The sequence below is a fragment of the Sabethes cyaneus genome, chromosome 3 (assembly GCF_943734655.1).
Source record: "Sabethes cyaneus chromosome 3, idSabCyanKW18_F2, whole genome shotgun sequence".
Taxonomy (NCBI): Eukaryota; Metazoa; Arthropoda; class Insecta; order Diptera; family Culicidae; genus Sabethes; species Sabethes cyaneus.
Window position 1 is genome coordinate 70,551,350 of NC_071355.1, and position 16,289 is coordinate 70,567,638.

A 16,289-nucleotide genomic window follows, 5' to 3' on the forward strand; every position below is an offset into this window, starting at 1 on the left:
AAAGCTGGCAACACTTCTAAGAAAAACTTTGCCATATATTGTATAAATGCTTTCCCGATATGGCAAAGTAGTTTTACTGTGCGTAAAGAACCACTGGTTAAAAAAAAGTTATTTTGCTTATAGTTTTTAATACAAAATGGGGTATTGATTGAGTTAAAACGCTGTATCTCGGGATCGGCAAAGAATACCTCGGGGCTATGAATGATTCTTATGTAAAAAAATCTGCGAAACACGATGAAGTTGGAATATTTGAGATCAAATTGTCTTCATTGAGAGAAAAATGAAAATTTAGTTCAAAAATGTTTGTCAGCACTGGTGCTTAAAAATAATATCTTTTTCCGAATTCCTTGGGTAATTTCCTTTAAAAATGTGAAAACATGTGTGTCTTTCTAAACCCAATACTTCCGGAGATATAAGTAGAAGAAAATAAGAGGTTTTGACAAAAAAGTATTTTCCTTAAAAATGGAGGTGCTCCCATTAATGAGGGAATGTCCGATCGGCACCAAACTTTCGATTTTTGCTTTCTGATCGAAAACGAACAATCTGGCGAAATTTGGTTCAAACTCGTGAAGGTCGATTACACGGGGCTCGGACACTTCGCGTGGAATGACCCAGTTACAATTTATGTTAAATTTTGTCAAATAGATTTGCCTCTCGAAGGAAGCAAAGGAGTTGTTCCTCGCGTGCCGTGTCATTGGATAGAGTATCCCGAATGGCTCTATCTGTATCTGTGTATCTTTTTACCGTCCTTAAGTTTCTCTTTTCATCTCTAATTATTTCTCTCTCATTCTTTTTCTACTCATCTCTTGGTTTTCTTTACCAACTCTCTATTTCTTGATTTTATCTTTTTTCTCATATCTTGCTATTCGCTCACTCATTTAACTTTCGGTTTTCCGCTCTTCTCATCTCTCGTTTTTCCTCTTCATGCAATTCTTCCCCTTCTCGTCCCATCCTGTTCTCTCTTCTTTATAACCGATGGTTTGACTAGGAAAAATTTGTGTATAGGGTAGGGTGCTACTTTGTCGTAATCGCCTATTTTCGTTCTATCCAATACAAATTATTACAAATATTCCCGTTTTTTGTGACATACATTGTAAAATTAGTCATTCCATAATACTTTAGTTTGTTGGCTGTCATGTGCGAGCAATAAAAGTAAGCTGAGATCTATTTAAATCCTTTTTGTTACCTATTCTCGTGCGACGTAGAAAAAGTGTCGACTAATCGTTTCAATTTCCGTCATTCATAAAACGAAAATGATTCACGCATCACATTGCATTGTCGTTATTCTGCAGGGGAAAACTAGCATGACCAGTACAAATTTCTGCAGAACTACATTTGCCGTGCCGTGCTACACAAATTCATGCGCGCTAATTTCGTAAACATGGTTGAGGTTTTGGGTTCGAACGAAGGAAAATTTTGATGGACGGATTTAAAAACGATACGACGAATTTAAAAACCTCAAGTCAGTGGCGTAATTTCAATAAAATGCTTATAACTTTTTCTGGAAATTGAAGTTCACGGATCGGAAGGTAAGTGTGTTTGAGCCAAATTAATACAAGAGCTTTTGGAATATTCGTCAAAATTCACCCAAGAAACTATGAAAATTGAAGTGGTTTTCCTTAATACGACGGTAATAGGTAATTGGCACTAAACTCTACCTCATGGAAGGCGAGTGCCACTGAGATTTTGTGTGAGGATCAAATGTCTAAGTGCGCAATACCAGGATGATAAAATCTGTTAATAAGACAAATTTATTGTGGTTGCTCATATTACTACAACAAACCTGGTTGGCTGTCACACATTTGATCTATATAAGTGAGGGTTAGTATGTTTGTGAGTGTGAGTGAGCGTTAGTATGTTTGTATGTTCCGCCATAACTCCAGAACGCCGTTCTTCACCAAGCTTGGCACACACATTCCTTGACATAAGGGCATTGGGGGATTGACAGAAGGGAGGGCCCTTAACAAAGAGGGGAGATTCAAATAAAAGGCGTTGTATTTCTCTTGCATTTAGACCAATTGCAGTTGTGCAAGTGACTGTGAGAAAAGAGGGGGTTCCACCGAGGAGGGATATACGAAAAAAAACCTTTTTTTTTGTTTTATAGGAATTTTCATAAAGTAAACCGATGCATAATTAGCTACATGACAGAAGGGGAAGCTGGCTGGGGAGCCGACAGGGGGACGAGAAACAAGTATGAATGTATGTTCTGCCATAACTCCGGAACGTCTGCTCGGTTTTTCGTTAAACGTCGTATGTCAAACACATGTTTTTTGACATAAAAAAATCAGCGCACGAGGGTTGACAAAAGAGGGAGATGGCCTCTTACCAGGAGGGTGGAAAGTTCAAATGGGTAAAGGAGTGCGTTGCTCTTGCATGTTGAACGATAGCAATTGTAAAAGTGGCTGGATTTCTGAAAGGGGGAATAGGGTGGCCATTAACAAGGGGGAGATTCAAAAGCGTAAAAAAGCTTTGTGTCGATTTCTAGGGATTACCAAGAAGAAGACAGATTTCCAGAGCAAGGATTGACAACAAAAGTATATCAAAATTATTACATATTCTGCTGTTGATATCAACTAGAAAACAAGTTTTGTTACCAACTCAAAATGGCACTTATGATGTATCAGACTTTGCTATCATTTTGATTTCATTTTTATTGAAAGAAAATGTGTTGACAGATTCCACTTATGATGTGAATAAACCTTCAATATTTAAGGGGGCATAGTACTTTTTACACCATATTTTTTGCCTTATTTCAAATATTTTTTTCTCGATAACGCGAAAAGCGAATCGATTCGGGTTTATTGCTTGCTAAACATTGCACTTTATACTAATATTTGCAGTTTTGTTTGCATATGTGAACCTCTTCCCCTCTCCTCTACGGCTCCTTGAACATGATCATGCGAAAAAAACATGATTTGCGGTACCATGGATTGGCGCTGGGGGGCTTATCCGAATTGAAAAATTCCAAAACGACATGAAAGAATATTAAATTATCTCGTGTTTGACCCATCCTTTTTTTAAAATTCGAACGCATAACAAAATGGCGGACATTCAAACATAAAAGTAAGGTTTTTAGCCGAAAAAATTGACTTTAAACATTTCTTAAAAATACAAAAAATGTAATATCGAAAAAAGGATGGGTCAAACACTAGATAATTTTGTTAGCTTTGAAACAAAAAAAGAATCATGAGAATTGCTTTAGCCGTTCTTGAGACATTTATGGTATCGACTTTCAAAACCTGGTTTCGAGAAAAACGACGTTGAAGTTTTTATTCGCTGTGTAATCGCTCCAGACATGCGCGGTACAAATAGCTGTAACTTTGTCAATTTTTGGAATTCATCGAAATGACTTGAAACACATATGGTCAAAATGTTAATCTTTCGAAATAATCAATAAAAAAAATTTCGATTTTTTTAAATTGAAAAAGTACTATGCCCCCTTAAATTAATCTATTTTCACTTAATTTTTTTCTAGTAAAATGGTTGGTTCAAATTATATCATGATAGCAAAATGATGATGATATGATATGATAGTAAAATGACAACTAATTCTGCTTTCCTATTAATATTGTGTAACAGCAAGATTAGTATTCCGTTTGATATTTATGATAGCAAAAGTAGTATTCAATTTAATTTCACGGCGCGGCTTTTGTTTTCAATTTGCCCTAAAACTTTGCTCGGGTTACAAGTGGCTGGGGATAACAAGAGCGGATCTGACAAAGGGAGTAGTCACATTCAAATAAAGAACAATTGTTTTTTGTTTCTTGAATTATAAGAATTTTCGTAGCAACAACATATGTACAAGTGACTGAGCAACAAAGGGACCCCGAGTAAGATTGGGCAATCAGCTAGTCTCTTATAAACTTATTATAAGTGGGGCGTAACAATACAATATGGCGCTCAAATCAAAGTTGATTTTATTGCGGTTGCTTGTCAAACCGCCATAAAACAGCTGTGGCGCTTATTGCTGCTATTCAGAAGAATATTAGATGAACTCTAATCCGAAATCATTTTTCTATGCCGTCTTCTAGCATTGTTTTGGTCGCTAAACAATTAATCAAAACAAAGTATGATCTCCACAAAGGAAGTTATTATTAAACGGTTTTTATGTCAGAATGCAACTAGAATGATTTTGCTAGAAAGAAAGATTGACTAAGCAAATATATTTATTTTGTTTAAACAACTGGTTTTCAAAAACTGCAAAATTTTGATGACTAATTGGCTAAACGGTAATTTAAGCCGCTTATCATTCCAATATGTGCGATAAAATTTAATGCGCATATGCTGTACAGCTACGAAAACTGCTAAAAAAAATTATTACTTACATATTCTTTCGGATATTTTTCGGCTGTAAATCAAATCGATCAGTAAAACTTTACCTTTTCTGCTCACGACTATATATTTTCTAGTTAATAAAGTTGCATGTGCGATTTAGCTTTATACGCAGTTAGGGAAAGTTAGGGAAAAATAAAGTTTGAAAATGCAAGCAAAAGTCTTAGAGATTTCTGTTCTTCTGCAAAAACGTGTGTTTTGATTGCTTCGATAAGTACATGGAACAATGTATGCTTGTAAAGTACAACTAACAAAAGTTGAGTATGAAAAAGAAATTTTTATAGAACTTCTAGAGAAAATACTTTATAACTCCGCACCTGACAGAAAAAAAGATTTTATTTCTTCTGCAAAGTTAATTGCTACAACTTTGTCCTGGATATCATATTTCTATCTCCTAACTCTTTTTGGACCACAGTGGGATGGAAGCTCAGATAAGTCGTGCGTACTTTTAGCGAAATCCCGACGTGGAATTAGCGACGAAAACTTAAATCTGTTGACATTTTCCCGCAAAAATAACAATATTGGGATACGAGATACGGTTCTGAAAATGTAATCTAGTCCTAGGCTCTGTTTTTGCAGTTCGCAGCAATAAGATTTATAAAACCAAACATCCTCCAAGGTACATTTTTATTTATTCACTGACGGCTGTTCCTGTTATTAACCTCTTTGTGACAACTTGTCATAAAATTAATACCCCCTAAAGGAGGAGCCTTAAGTCGTAGACTTCATTATGGAATTACCCCTTATACGATCACCATAACACTAAATAGTCATGACATTTAGCCTTCGGCCGACAAGTCAATTTTCCTTCGCATAACATGTCGAAAGAATTCGCAGGCGGACGGCACTACAATCAATTTCGCAATGGTTCATGATACTCTGCCGTGCCGGTCGCATTTCACGTGTCAATTTCACGAAATGTACTGGACACTGCCCAGTGTAACGACCAGCATTGCACACTGTCCTAGCGCATAGCGTCATCCTGACTGAACCTGACTAGGCCGTGACAGCTGCCCAAAAATATTCCCAAACGTTGCTGCAAAACCAGTCAAATCATAATAATTGATCAAATTCTTCGTGACATTGTTTCATTGCTCAGGTAGTTATCGTTCTATCCCGGCCGGTTTCGGTTGTTGCAGGGCGAAGTACTACTGTCCGTGCGCACTCCTGTGGCTATCATTTCCCAAAAACGTTCCAAACTAGCCGAACTGGCGAATAGCATCGGCCCCAAACCCCTCCCCACAATTGGCTCTCGGCTGGCTGCTCGGCGATTGCTCGAGCTTGCCTCCTTTGGTTGGTGGCACCGAATGGCGGCGGCTGCCCTGTGTTCTACCAGATGGTGCATGGTGGATTCCGTTAAATTTTCACACGGTCCACATCGGTCACGAAACTAGTCAGGAACTTTTAGAGCCAGTCAACTAATCTGTAGTTTGGCGGTTGCGAACGTTTGGCGCGAAACGACTTGTACAATCCATCGAGTTTCGGTTGACCTTTTTAATGTGGGATAATGGGAAATGATTGGAAATATTTTACGGTGGTTAGATTAGGGTACAGCGAGTCAACGTTAACCACATCGGTTGGCCAAAAGTTGAGAAAAAATTAACGCAGGTCAACTTAGGATTGGACCGTAATTAAATCGAAGACAGTTAGTGATAAATAAAGCCATCAATAATTTTTTATTTTGAATTTGTCTTGGTTATGCGTTTGGGTTTAAGTCCCCAAGTTTTCCCATTAACTGATGAGTCTTTTTTTATGTTAAATGAACGAAAAACCTTATTTGCAAATTTTAGAATGTTTGAATTAGAATGAATTCAGTATTCCGTACCATCACAAGTAGTGGAAAAGCTGTTTGCCCTTAACCCACCGTACAGCCGAACAACTGCTGATCCCCAAAACGCTCCTAGGCTTCGGTCTCCGGTGAAAACGGTTTCACCATGACTGGTGAACCGGCCAATGACAACTGCTCGCCCGGTTGGTCATATCAATAATGAGTACGATTGCTCCAGTCCATCTCTAGGTTTGGGGTTGTTCACACTGACCCAAATATCGTAAATCTTTCCCGATAAGCTACCGTTGCATACGGCGTAGATGTGACCCCAGTGACCGGTACGATCCGGTGGACAACCCTACCGTGCGCACACACGGTGTACCCCCTTGCGAATGAGCGACTGCTGGCTGTTCGATCCGGACGCAGAGGGCAATCAAACCGATATATAGTACCTGCCGTGCAGTAGTGCACTCGTGCAGAATTACAAAAGAGCACATTCCAGGATTGATGATGTGCACACTCCAATGACCACCATGTTCATAACGAAACGTAAACGCGCTGGCACATTTTTGCGAATCCCCTCGACTCTCCGGCTCCTTTCCGTAGTGCTGCCTAGAGAGACCGTTCCATTCAACCGAATCGATGTTTCAAAATTGAAATTGATGTCAATTTAATTGAATAATCCTTTCATCTATCAATGTGCATTGGCAATCAAATTAAGCAATAACATTTATTTTGCGGTCGATGAACGTGAGCTTTTTTTCGGAAACAGGAATACCGGACTGACAGCCGTTGGTTGCGTCGGTTGTTGCTGGGCGGTGCAGCGACTATGCACGCCGATACGAGGCGAAATGCACGCAGACATGGACTGGTGTTTGCCTGGTTAAATGTGGCACGCAAAATAATTCAATTTCAAGGATTAGAATTTCATTTGGCTCATAATTGCAGGAGTTTGAACTAAAGCTTTGATGTGCCGGTAGGTAGGCATTATATTGGACAATCCTTGATTTATGAACTTAAAATTCAACCGTCGATAGTTCACACTTCGAAATCGAATTTTGTTGCGTGTAGCAAAACACCAGGTTCGCACTATATCGGGACGTGCGTTAACGATCTCTGCGAGGGCCGGCGGGTTGTTCCGTTGTGTGCGTTGCGGTTCCGAGCTGTTGTTTTTAATATTCCGCTCTAAATCGATGGCCGTCCACCAACTCCAGCAACAGCAGCAGCAGCGGGGCGACCATTCATTGGCTAGAATTGGTGGTGGCACATAATACCGTGGAATGGAACATGGCATTTTGCATCGATATATTTTTTTCTGCTTTATTTTGGGACCCCTTGCCGGCATTGTAGCCAGGAAAATGCTGCAGCAAATATTCGAACAAATTAAGCTGTAAATTGGTAGATTTTTACGTTATTCGGATAGAATTTTCATGAAGTATCTAGCCAGTAACCACAAATGGTACGTGAAAAGTACATTATCACGTGTCGTGTCTGTGGTTATCGATTATTGTTGAAAATTCAACAGTGGCTCATCCATAGTGCTCTAGGATATCGTTAGATTTTACATGTGTTGTTGAAATAGCGCACAGTTTACGGTGGGTGTATCGCAACTGATGGAGTTTTTTTTGCTCAATCTAGGGGAAATTTTATTTGGCATGTCAATGACATATGACATCGAAACGTTGGGGGAAGAAAAGATTTTTGTTACGGATATGATAGCGAAGACTGTGTGTATGAATTTCCAATCAATCTTCAAATCAAGAGTTATGTGGGTAAAGAAGAAATCCAAAAATGCGATCAACACGAAAAGTGACGTCATTGGATGCTTATAATTCAGTCGTTCAATCCAAAACCACGTCAGCTGAGTGGAGAAGAGAATGCGAAAACCAACCAAAGCTTTTGAACCACACAACATGCATGCAGCATCAGCATGCAAGGCTATGACCTCCTCTATATTTTGGGACACGGATCCGCGTTCTACCGAAGGACTTCATCAACAATCCCTTTTTCATTCGCCCAAAACATTGTTTCATGAAATCTCACACATCAGATTTCATCCACTAGCCAATGAAAACAACGGTAAATTAAATAGTTGGCACACCTTCCATATTCACCAGATCTAATTTGTACCTGATAGTATATCTCGAAAATATACTGTTGGGAAATTCGTTCCATAAAATGGTATAAATTTTTCAGAAAAGCGCTAGCTGAGCGCTCAATATTGTCGAAGTCTTAGTGGGTTTGTGGTGATAAAAATGTGCCAAAATAGATATGTTCCCCACGCGCTTAGCTTAACTAAAACATTGGCAATAATAAAAGCCGTTACATGCTCAGGCTTCACCAAAATTTAAATGATGAAGATCTGATCGAATGATGATGAATTGATCTAATTTGGGTTACCACTGCTGCGGTCTAGGCGTAGATGGAAGAGGAAAATCGAGCTGAACAACCCGGAAGTCGAGCAGCGAATGGATGAGGATAACCACTCTACTTTTTTATGTCATTTCAGAAGTCATGCACAGAACGCGGGCTACACATGTCATTTAATGGAAGTTCCTTATAGCATTTTTTCTCAGCTTTTCGATGGTGGTCTTGAAATTAAAATCGGTTGGGGGGATCATGGTGAAAACGGCGATTTTTTTATAAAATCCAACATGGCGGTCAAATCCAAGATGGCCGCCAAAAAATTTTTATTCCATTTAAAAGCCATGTTCTTCTTCTTTACAGAACCGGGCCATCTGTTAGTTGTTTTATGGCAAATTTAAGAAATATCACATGATATAGATCCCAAGGTTTGCTCAAAATTCAACTTTTTTTGAAACTGTTAGGCCTCTTGGAGAACGAGGGATTCACTATTTCGAGGTATCAAAAGTGTAATTCTTATTTTTTAACCATTTTCAACCAATTAAGCGCAAAAGTTCCAATATTTGAAGACCTCGTGTCAGTAGAGGCCCCGTTTCAGCGAGAATTACTCACGGTCTTCGATTGGCATCATTATCGGAATATATGCTGTCCTTACTCGTTGTCGCCCATTCGGAGTCTTAATCAGTACTGTAAGATCTACGAATTTAACCGTCGTCCTATGGTTTTAGGAATTTTTACGGACATGTGGATTTTTCCGCACATTTTGACAGTTCCTAATAAAGAAGGATCCTAATAGGGGAATAGAACTTTAAAATCCTTTATTGCTGTCAGATGAATAAGGTTATTCTTTGTTTATAACCAAGTGGGAATCATTGGTTTATTTATATTAATCAGCTCTCTATTTGTGCGATAATTAAAAATTTTTAAGCTTTCAGAAAATACAACAAAGAAAGCGATAACTAGATGGGTAAAGGTGACTAAAATACGAAGAAAAGACGACGAAAAGACGACAAAACAGCTATAAATACGGGAAAAAGCTGAAAAAATGCCGAAAGCTATGAATAAATGCAGAAAATACGATGAAAAGATGACAAAGAAACGAAGAAAAGGCGTTAAAAATACGACAGAGGTGACAAAGAGACGACGAATACGAATAGAAGACCGCAAAGAAATGTCAAAAAGGGTCAAAAGGCGCCGAAAAGACAGAGATAGTATGATGAAAAGATGACAAACGACAACGAATGGTGAAAAGACAGCAAATAGACGACAAACGACGACCGAAGAGGTGGCCCACAGTGGGACGGCTTCAAAAATAGTGAGACATAAGTAATAGCATCGGAACCTGAAGACACCGCATAATAGTTACTTCAGAAAAGTTTCTTCATTCAAAAAGCATTTTCTAGTGGTAAAAAAATATTCGGACATTAGGGTGTCCCTAATTAGATACAAAAAATATTTTCTCTATTTTAAGTCAAAAATGATTGCTACCCACAGAAAAGTTGTAGCTTAACTATTTTCGAGAAACTTTGTTGAATACTGAAGATTTCTATCTCTTACATGAAAGAAGTTAAAGAGCCACACACTTAGGGACGCCCTTCAAAACAATTTTTTCGATCCAGCTCTTTAATAACGTTTCGTATGCTTTTCAAACGTTCTAAGAAATTATTAATCACATTAAATTGCACATTTTCGTCAAAGACAGTAGAGCTCTATCTTTTTCCCTTTAGCAGCTATCACTGGTTTTTTAATTTTTACATGTAATCTTTAAGGGGGTGTAACTCGAGGGAGTGCAGCTGTGAGCAGCTAATCTCACTTATTTTTTGTGAATCAATTTATGCTGTATCCCACCATGTACAACTTAGGGCGAAACACTGTGGAACGTCTGAGAAAAGTTACCATGAAGGCAACCGTTTTTAAAGCTGAAAACTATGGAAACCATAGTTTTGTTCCGTTTCCGCAAAGCAAAACAATCAATATATTGTAGTTAAATAGCACCACAAATAGCTAAATAGTTAAATAGCTTTCTCGCTCCACAGTGTTCCACCTTAAGTTGTATATGATGGGATACAGCATAAATTCAATAAGTGAGGTTAGCTGCTCTCCCTCGAGTTACACCCCCTTATAGATTACATGTAAAAATTAAAAAACCAGTAATACTGTGATCGATATTGTGTCGTCTTCACCTCTCTCTCTCTCTCTCTCTCTCTCTCTCTCTCTCTCTCTCTCTCTCTCTCTCTCTCTCTCTCTCTCTCTCTCTCTCTCTCTCTCTCTCTCTCTCTCTCTCTCTCTTTCTATCTCTCTCAAAAATCTCTCTCTTTCTCTCTAAAACCTCTCTCTTTCTCTCTAAAATCTCTCTCTTTCTCTCTAAAATCTCTCTCTTTCTCTCTAAAATCTCTCTCTTTCTCTCTAAAATCTCTCTCTTTCTCTCTAAAATCTCTCTCTTTCTCTCTAAAATCTCTCTCTTTCTCTCTAAAATCTCTCGATAACGATCGAGTCGATACCGGACCATTGCCAATACAGTAAAGCATATCTCCTGAAATATGAGGTTTAGAACGAAATTATTTTCATATTTTCACAAAAAAATTGCCCAAGATATCCGAAAAAAATATCGTTTTTAGCGGCACTAAATTTACGTTTTTCTTTCATTGAGTACAATTTGATCTCTAAAATTCCAACCTCATTATATTTCCCAGATTTTTTTTACATAATACTCACTGATTATAACGAGGTGTTCCGTACAGATCCCGAAAGACAGCGTTTTTAAGCAAGCAAGCCATATTTTCTCATGTAAAACATAGAGGATTAGAGGATATTTTTTTTGAAGCAGTGAGTCGCTATGTAATGTAAAAATAATTTGCGCTTATAAAGTTTTTGAAAACAGTGTTGCCATCTTTTTGATTTTTGCATGATTAGCTATGCTAGTTGAGGTCCAATTAGTGTCATAGAAACCAAACAGACAAACCGTTTTGCTACTGTAGTTAGAAATGCTCTATGCTCTATACGTTTAAAAAGTCCTAATAAACGAATAACAACAGCATCTATGCTCTATGACAAAGGAGAACTTTTTTTTTTAAATCCCATGAGATAAAGCATAGTTTTTGCGTGACTTACGTTTTTTGAGAGGAATGGATATGAAATGGGGAAGGCAAATGAGGAGCGTCCAATATAGCTCTAGACATCCCAAGCCCCTACCTAGCGCCTCCACGTGGCCATACTTGGTAATGCTCTATTGAGTAGCCAAGCTAGGAGGTGCGATGCTGGGTGGTTTCCGGCTGCCTGATCTCAAAGCCGCGGTTTTGGGCAGACGGCGGAGCCACACGGCCTTACTAATAGGTATGTCTAATACAAGTTATTTTAATTATTTTTATTCGTTTTAGCTAATGAAGCATCTCCTGCTATATAGTAAAAACTTTGGCCAAAACGAGCTTTAATACTGCACATGGATACTAGAAGAAAAAATTAAATTAATTATTGGAAGCACTTATGGAAACTCAAAGGACGCTACTCTATTCCATACGAAGAACTGCTGGTGAGATTGTCCTATTTTTGTCCATATATACCACATTTCATCTTAATATCATATTATTAATAGTATTATTATTGATATCATAAATGTGGCTGGATGATGGAGTGGATTGCCAACCTGAATCCTTAAGGTCTGAAGCAAATATGGCTGTTCTCAATTCAAAACAAACAAATCATCACGTGGGTTAAAGTTGGTACAGTGAAATTGATTATTACATGGAAGGATCCTAATGCTGGAAGGCGACTCTTATAACCCCGGAATGCGCACTAGTGCCCTTCTGTAACAGCATTAGTGTGAAATTCATTTGGTAATCAAATTTGAATCTACTGTAATTCTACCTACATACATTGGCAAGTTCTTGAAATGATGGTGGCTTTCCCCTAGTATTACTTACGTTTTTTGGGCGGAATACGAAGATTCATAGTGGAATTCAATCATTGATTAATAGTGTAATTCAATCGTGAAAGTTTTCTTTAATGCAATCTTTTGTCGACTGGTAATTTACGCAATGGAGTTTCTTTCGGCTTTGCAGTCTTAATTAAGACTCCATTGAGTTTTCTTTAATTTTAATAATTTTTGAAACTTTTCTTAGAGACATTGTCGTTGAAAATTTGACTTTGACTTGTGGAAGTCTTTTTTTTTTGGAAAGAGGAAGTGTCTGGTGCGAAGAATGATAAACTGAATGAACTAGAAAATTTTGATACATATGCCAAATATATATTGGGTCGTTCACTGGCAGGTGGCGTTCGCACCCACATTCTTTCGGTTGGTACCCGAATGTTTTGCTAACTAAACTACTGCCGCACCGTTATATTACGTAGTCTAATATTCAATTTTGTTTTATTCTCCCAGTTCTATCTCTCCATGTGTTACTAAAAGAGTTTACGTCATGTCCGAGTAAGACAGAGAAGTTATCCTTGGAGATTTCTGGTAAAACGAAACGCCTCGAATTTTCTTAAATATCGTTCCATGTTATAAGTCCATTGACTATACGTGGGGGGCTCTGTAGCCGCAAGGTTACCGACTCTGCTTTGACAAGCGAGTGGTCGTGGGTTCGAATCTTAGTAGAATCAAGCCATTCCGTGTCAAAAGACTTTAGCATGTGTTTATTCTTAGGCCTCTCATTTACCCTTCCTTCATGCTGAATTCTATATTAACCCTCTGTAGCTTCTTGACAGTGCAGATATCCCTCCTATAGTTAAGTGTACTGGTCAGAGGTACGAATGAGTTCTCACCAGGGACGGCTATAATATGGAATAGTACTGGCAGCGAGGAATAAGTGGGTAAAGTAGATCAAGCTTTGAAGGAAGGGTAAACCCCAATACACACAAGCACGCATAAAATTTAATAAGCATATCGCTCACTCAATAGCGATTATAGCAAAAAGAAATGTAGTGCAGGTCATACAGCAAACACCCGGGCGATATCATAATAGATCAACTATACTGGTCGCAGTGATGAGTCCACACATGGAAAAAAATACGTGCAAAATTTCATGAAATTCATGACAACAGTCGGTAGGTAGGGGCTAGGGGAACACTTTTTCTTCCCAACTGAACCAGATGCAGAAATCATCCATTTTCAAAACAGCATAGAAAAGATTTAAGTACCAAAACAAAATAGTAGCAATTTTGTACAATTTTCTTTGAAGAAAATGTGCACGGAAAAAACGTTCAATTCACATGCAAAACGGGATATATCATTACAAGCGAAGGAAGCCATAATCGCACATAAAACGCTGCATTTGCCGGCGGAAACGATTCTTACAAGCGCCGCCAGCCAAACCATTAACGAAAACCATACCCGGTTTCCCGGAAGCAGCTGACGTAGGAGCAGCTAGCCATCCTGTGCGCGCCGTCCGTCGTCGTGCAGGCGGCGGCGGAGTTACGATTCTTCGGTCGTCGTCGTTAGTCATGCAAAACCTCATATATCACTGGGGAGCTTTTCGGCGAATGGCACCCAGCCGTGCCCTCTAATGCTGATGGGATGACGGCGATGGCGTGGCATAGTAACGTCGGTCGGTCGGTCGGTCGGATGGCTGGTCGGATGTTGTTGGGACGAAACAAGGCACAGCGAAAAAATAATACAGAAAAGCTTCGCAGCATATCACCGGCCGGCTGTCGTTCTTCTGTGATACTCACGGTGAAGTGGAGAACAACCCAAGGCCCCGTTGAAAGTGAAAACGAAATAAATCTTCCGCACGGAAACACGGCCGGCCTGTGGAAGGGAATTCTGGTTAGTCTGGTTGAGTGTCGATAAAATATCCTGCACTTGCCGAACCAATTTTTGGGAGGTCGAACCCCTTTGCGGTCCAATATATCAAGTTGACGTCAAACAATCGATGTCGGAACAGTTATGGAGTAGATGAATAGACAATTTCGAAGATTTGGATTCGGAATTTTATAGGAATGATTGAAATTGAAAGTCGCAAAAAATGCACACATTTGAAGGTGGGACATGAATGTATGCTTGAACCGCGGAAAATTGCCGCGAATCAGCTGTTCTACTGTTCCAGTTTTTGCACTGCGTTGCACAGCAGCATAAGTAAGTAGATAGTTTTTGCTTTCTTTCCTTTTGCATATACAAAGCGAGCTACTTTAAATCATCGTTGATAGTAGATAACACATATACCCACACTGTATATACCGCAATGACGCAGACTATGTACAAGCATACATAATGGTTTTAGTTGGACAAAGAACGAAACACGTTTCATGTGAATGAAAAAAAAACACATAGTGACGATGCTGCTCAGTAAATGCTGAGGAAAGAAACTACGGAAAAGATAGCCGTTGTTCGACTTGTGCTTTTCTTCTCAATGGGTGACAAAACTTTTCCCATTCACCGGGGTGACCATATTACGTGCCATGCAACTTTGGTTCAGATTTGAACTATCTGTGTTAGATTTTTAAAATGGAAATTTTTAAAATGATCGGTTTAAGGACTGGCTAAGGAGTACACCAATTTGCTTCAACCAAGGCCCATATTTCGATCAACATTCGTCTATCGCTTACTATTCTCGTTAATTGCCAAAGATCTCATGTATAAAATATACAGCATTTATCATAAAAATATCGAAAACCGCAAAAGCTTTCCTTACAACATAATTTTCAGGAGTATTATTCACCCCCACAATCAAACTAATCTTTCCGGTGTGTACTAAAAAATATTAATCCCTCATAACAAGTTTATTCTATCTGCAGAGAACTTTCATCACTGTAGAGAATAAAACATTTCAAATCAACTGTACATACAAACGATGATTTTGCCGAAATTGCACTGCCATTTGATAGCAGCAGTTGATAATTCGCAATGGAATAAAAATGCACAGTTTGGTGAATTGCAAAAACAAGCAAGTGCACGGCGAGGGAAAAAAAGTTGAATGAAAATAAAAACACATCCACAAAAGAGAGCTCTCACTCACTCACCTGGTGCGGCGATTGGGCGGGTTGCGGCGGCTGCGGGGACGGACTGGGAGCACCGTGCTGGCCCGGGCTTTGCGGTGGACCGTGCGGCGACGGAGGTAAATGGCTCTGCTGCGGCTGTCCTCCCGGGCCCGGACTGGCTGCCGGTGATGGCCACGATCTTACCGGTTCGTACTGCAAATAAAGAGGAAAAAAAAAATTATGAAAAAATAAATATCAGATGGACACCGAGAGTGCGAGAGTCAAAATGCTATTTCGGACCACCTATCGTCGCAATCTGCATTTTTCATGTGCTTCCGAAACGATGTGAGTTAATGTGTATAGTTTATCCAGGCATATATCAATTAAATTACGTGAGGTAATTTAAAGCTTTAGATTTTACGTTAAAAATTCTATTATGTTTGAGCTCTTTGATCAAGATGACACCTTACAATTCGACCGAAACGTCGGAGTGGAAACTTTCTAAACTGCTACCCGTTTTGTCCGCTTCGGTTTCGGCAGACAATTCGAGGACGACGCCTGGAGAGCTGGTATGTAATTGTAAAGCCTTTCTTCACAGGAAACGCAAACAATTTTCGATTAGCGTTAATGAAGCGCTGCGCTGCAGTGTCCAGCCTACGACCAGGACCGGAAAAAATTTCCTATCCACTTCCCCCGGTAGATATGCAGCAGTTTTTGAAAAGGTAATTGTTTTGCCTTCGGTGTACCTCAACAAAATTGACACTAGTGTGATAATGACGACGACGTAGCCCAAACTTTACTGCCCTGTATGAAAATGCTAGTATAGATTCAAATTACCTATGTGTGATAGGACAGAGAGTAGCGGAAGGCGGGTATGAGCTGCAGTAGTGCAAACGACAGGCACCGTCAGGGT

General features: G+C 39.2%; 1 protein-coding gene across 7 annotated transcripts in view; it reads right to left on the bottom strand.

The window, feature by feature from the left end:
• LOC128744311 (trithorax group protein osa) overlaps nucleotides 1-16,289 on the bottom strand; it is a 392,421-nt gene that overhangs the window by 254,967 nt on the left and 121,165 nt on the right. For all 7 annotated transcript variants that reach the window (XM_053841198.1, XM_053841197.1, XM_053841194.1 and 4 more), the window contains exon 4: nucleotides 15,419-15,589. In XM_053841198.1, the coding sequence (XP_053697173.1) occupies nucleotides 15,419-15,589 (171 nt within the window). The remainder of the gene's footprint in view (nucleotides 1-15,418; nucleotides 15,590-16,289) is intronic.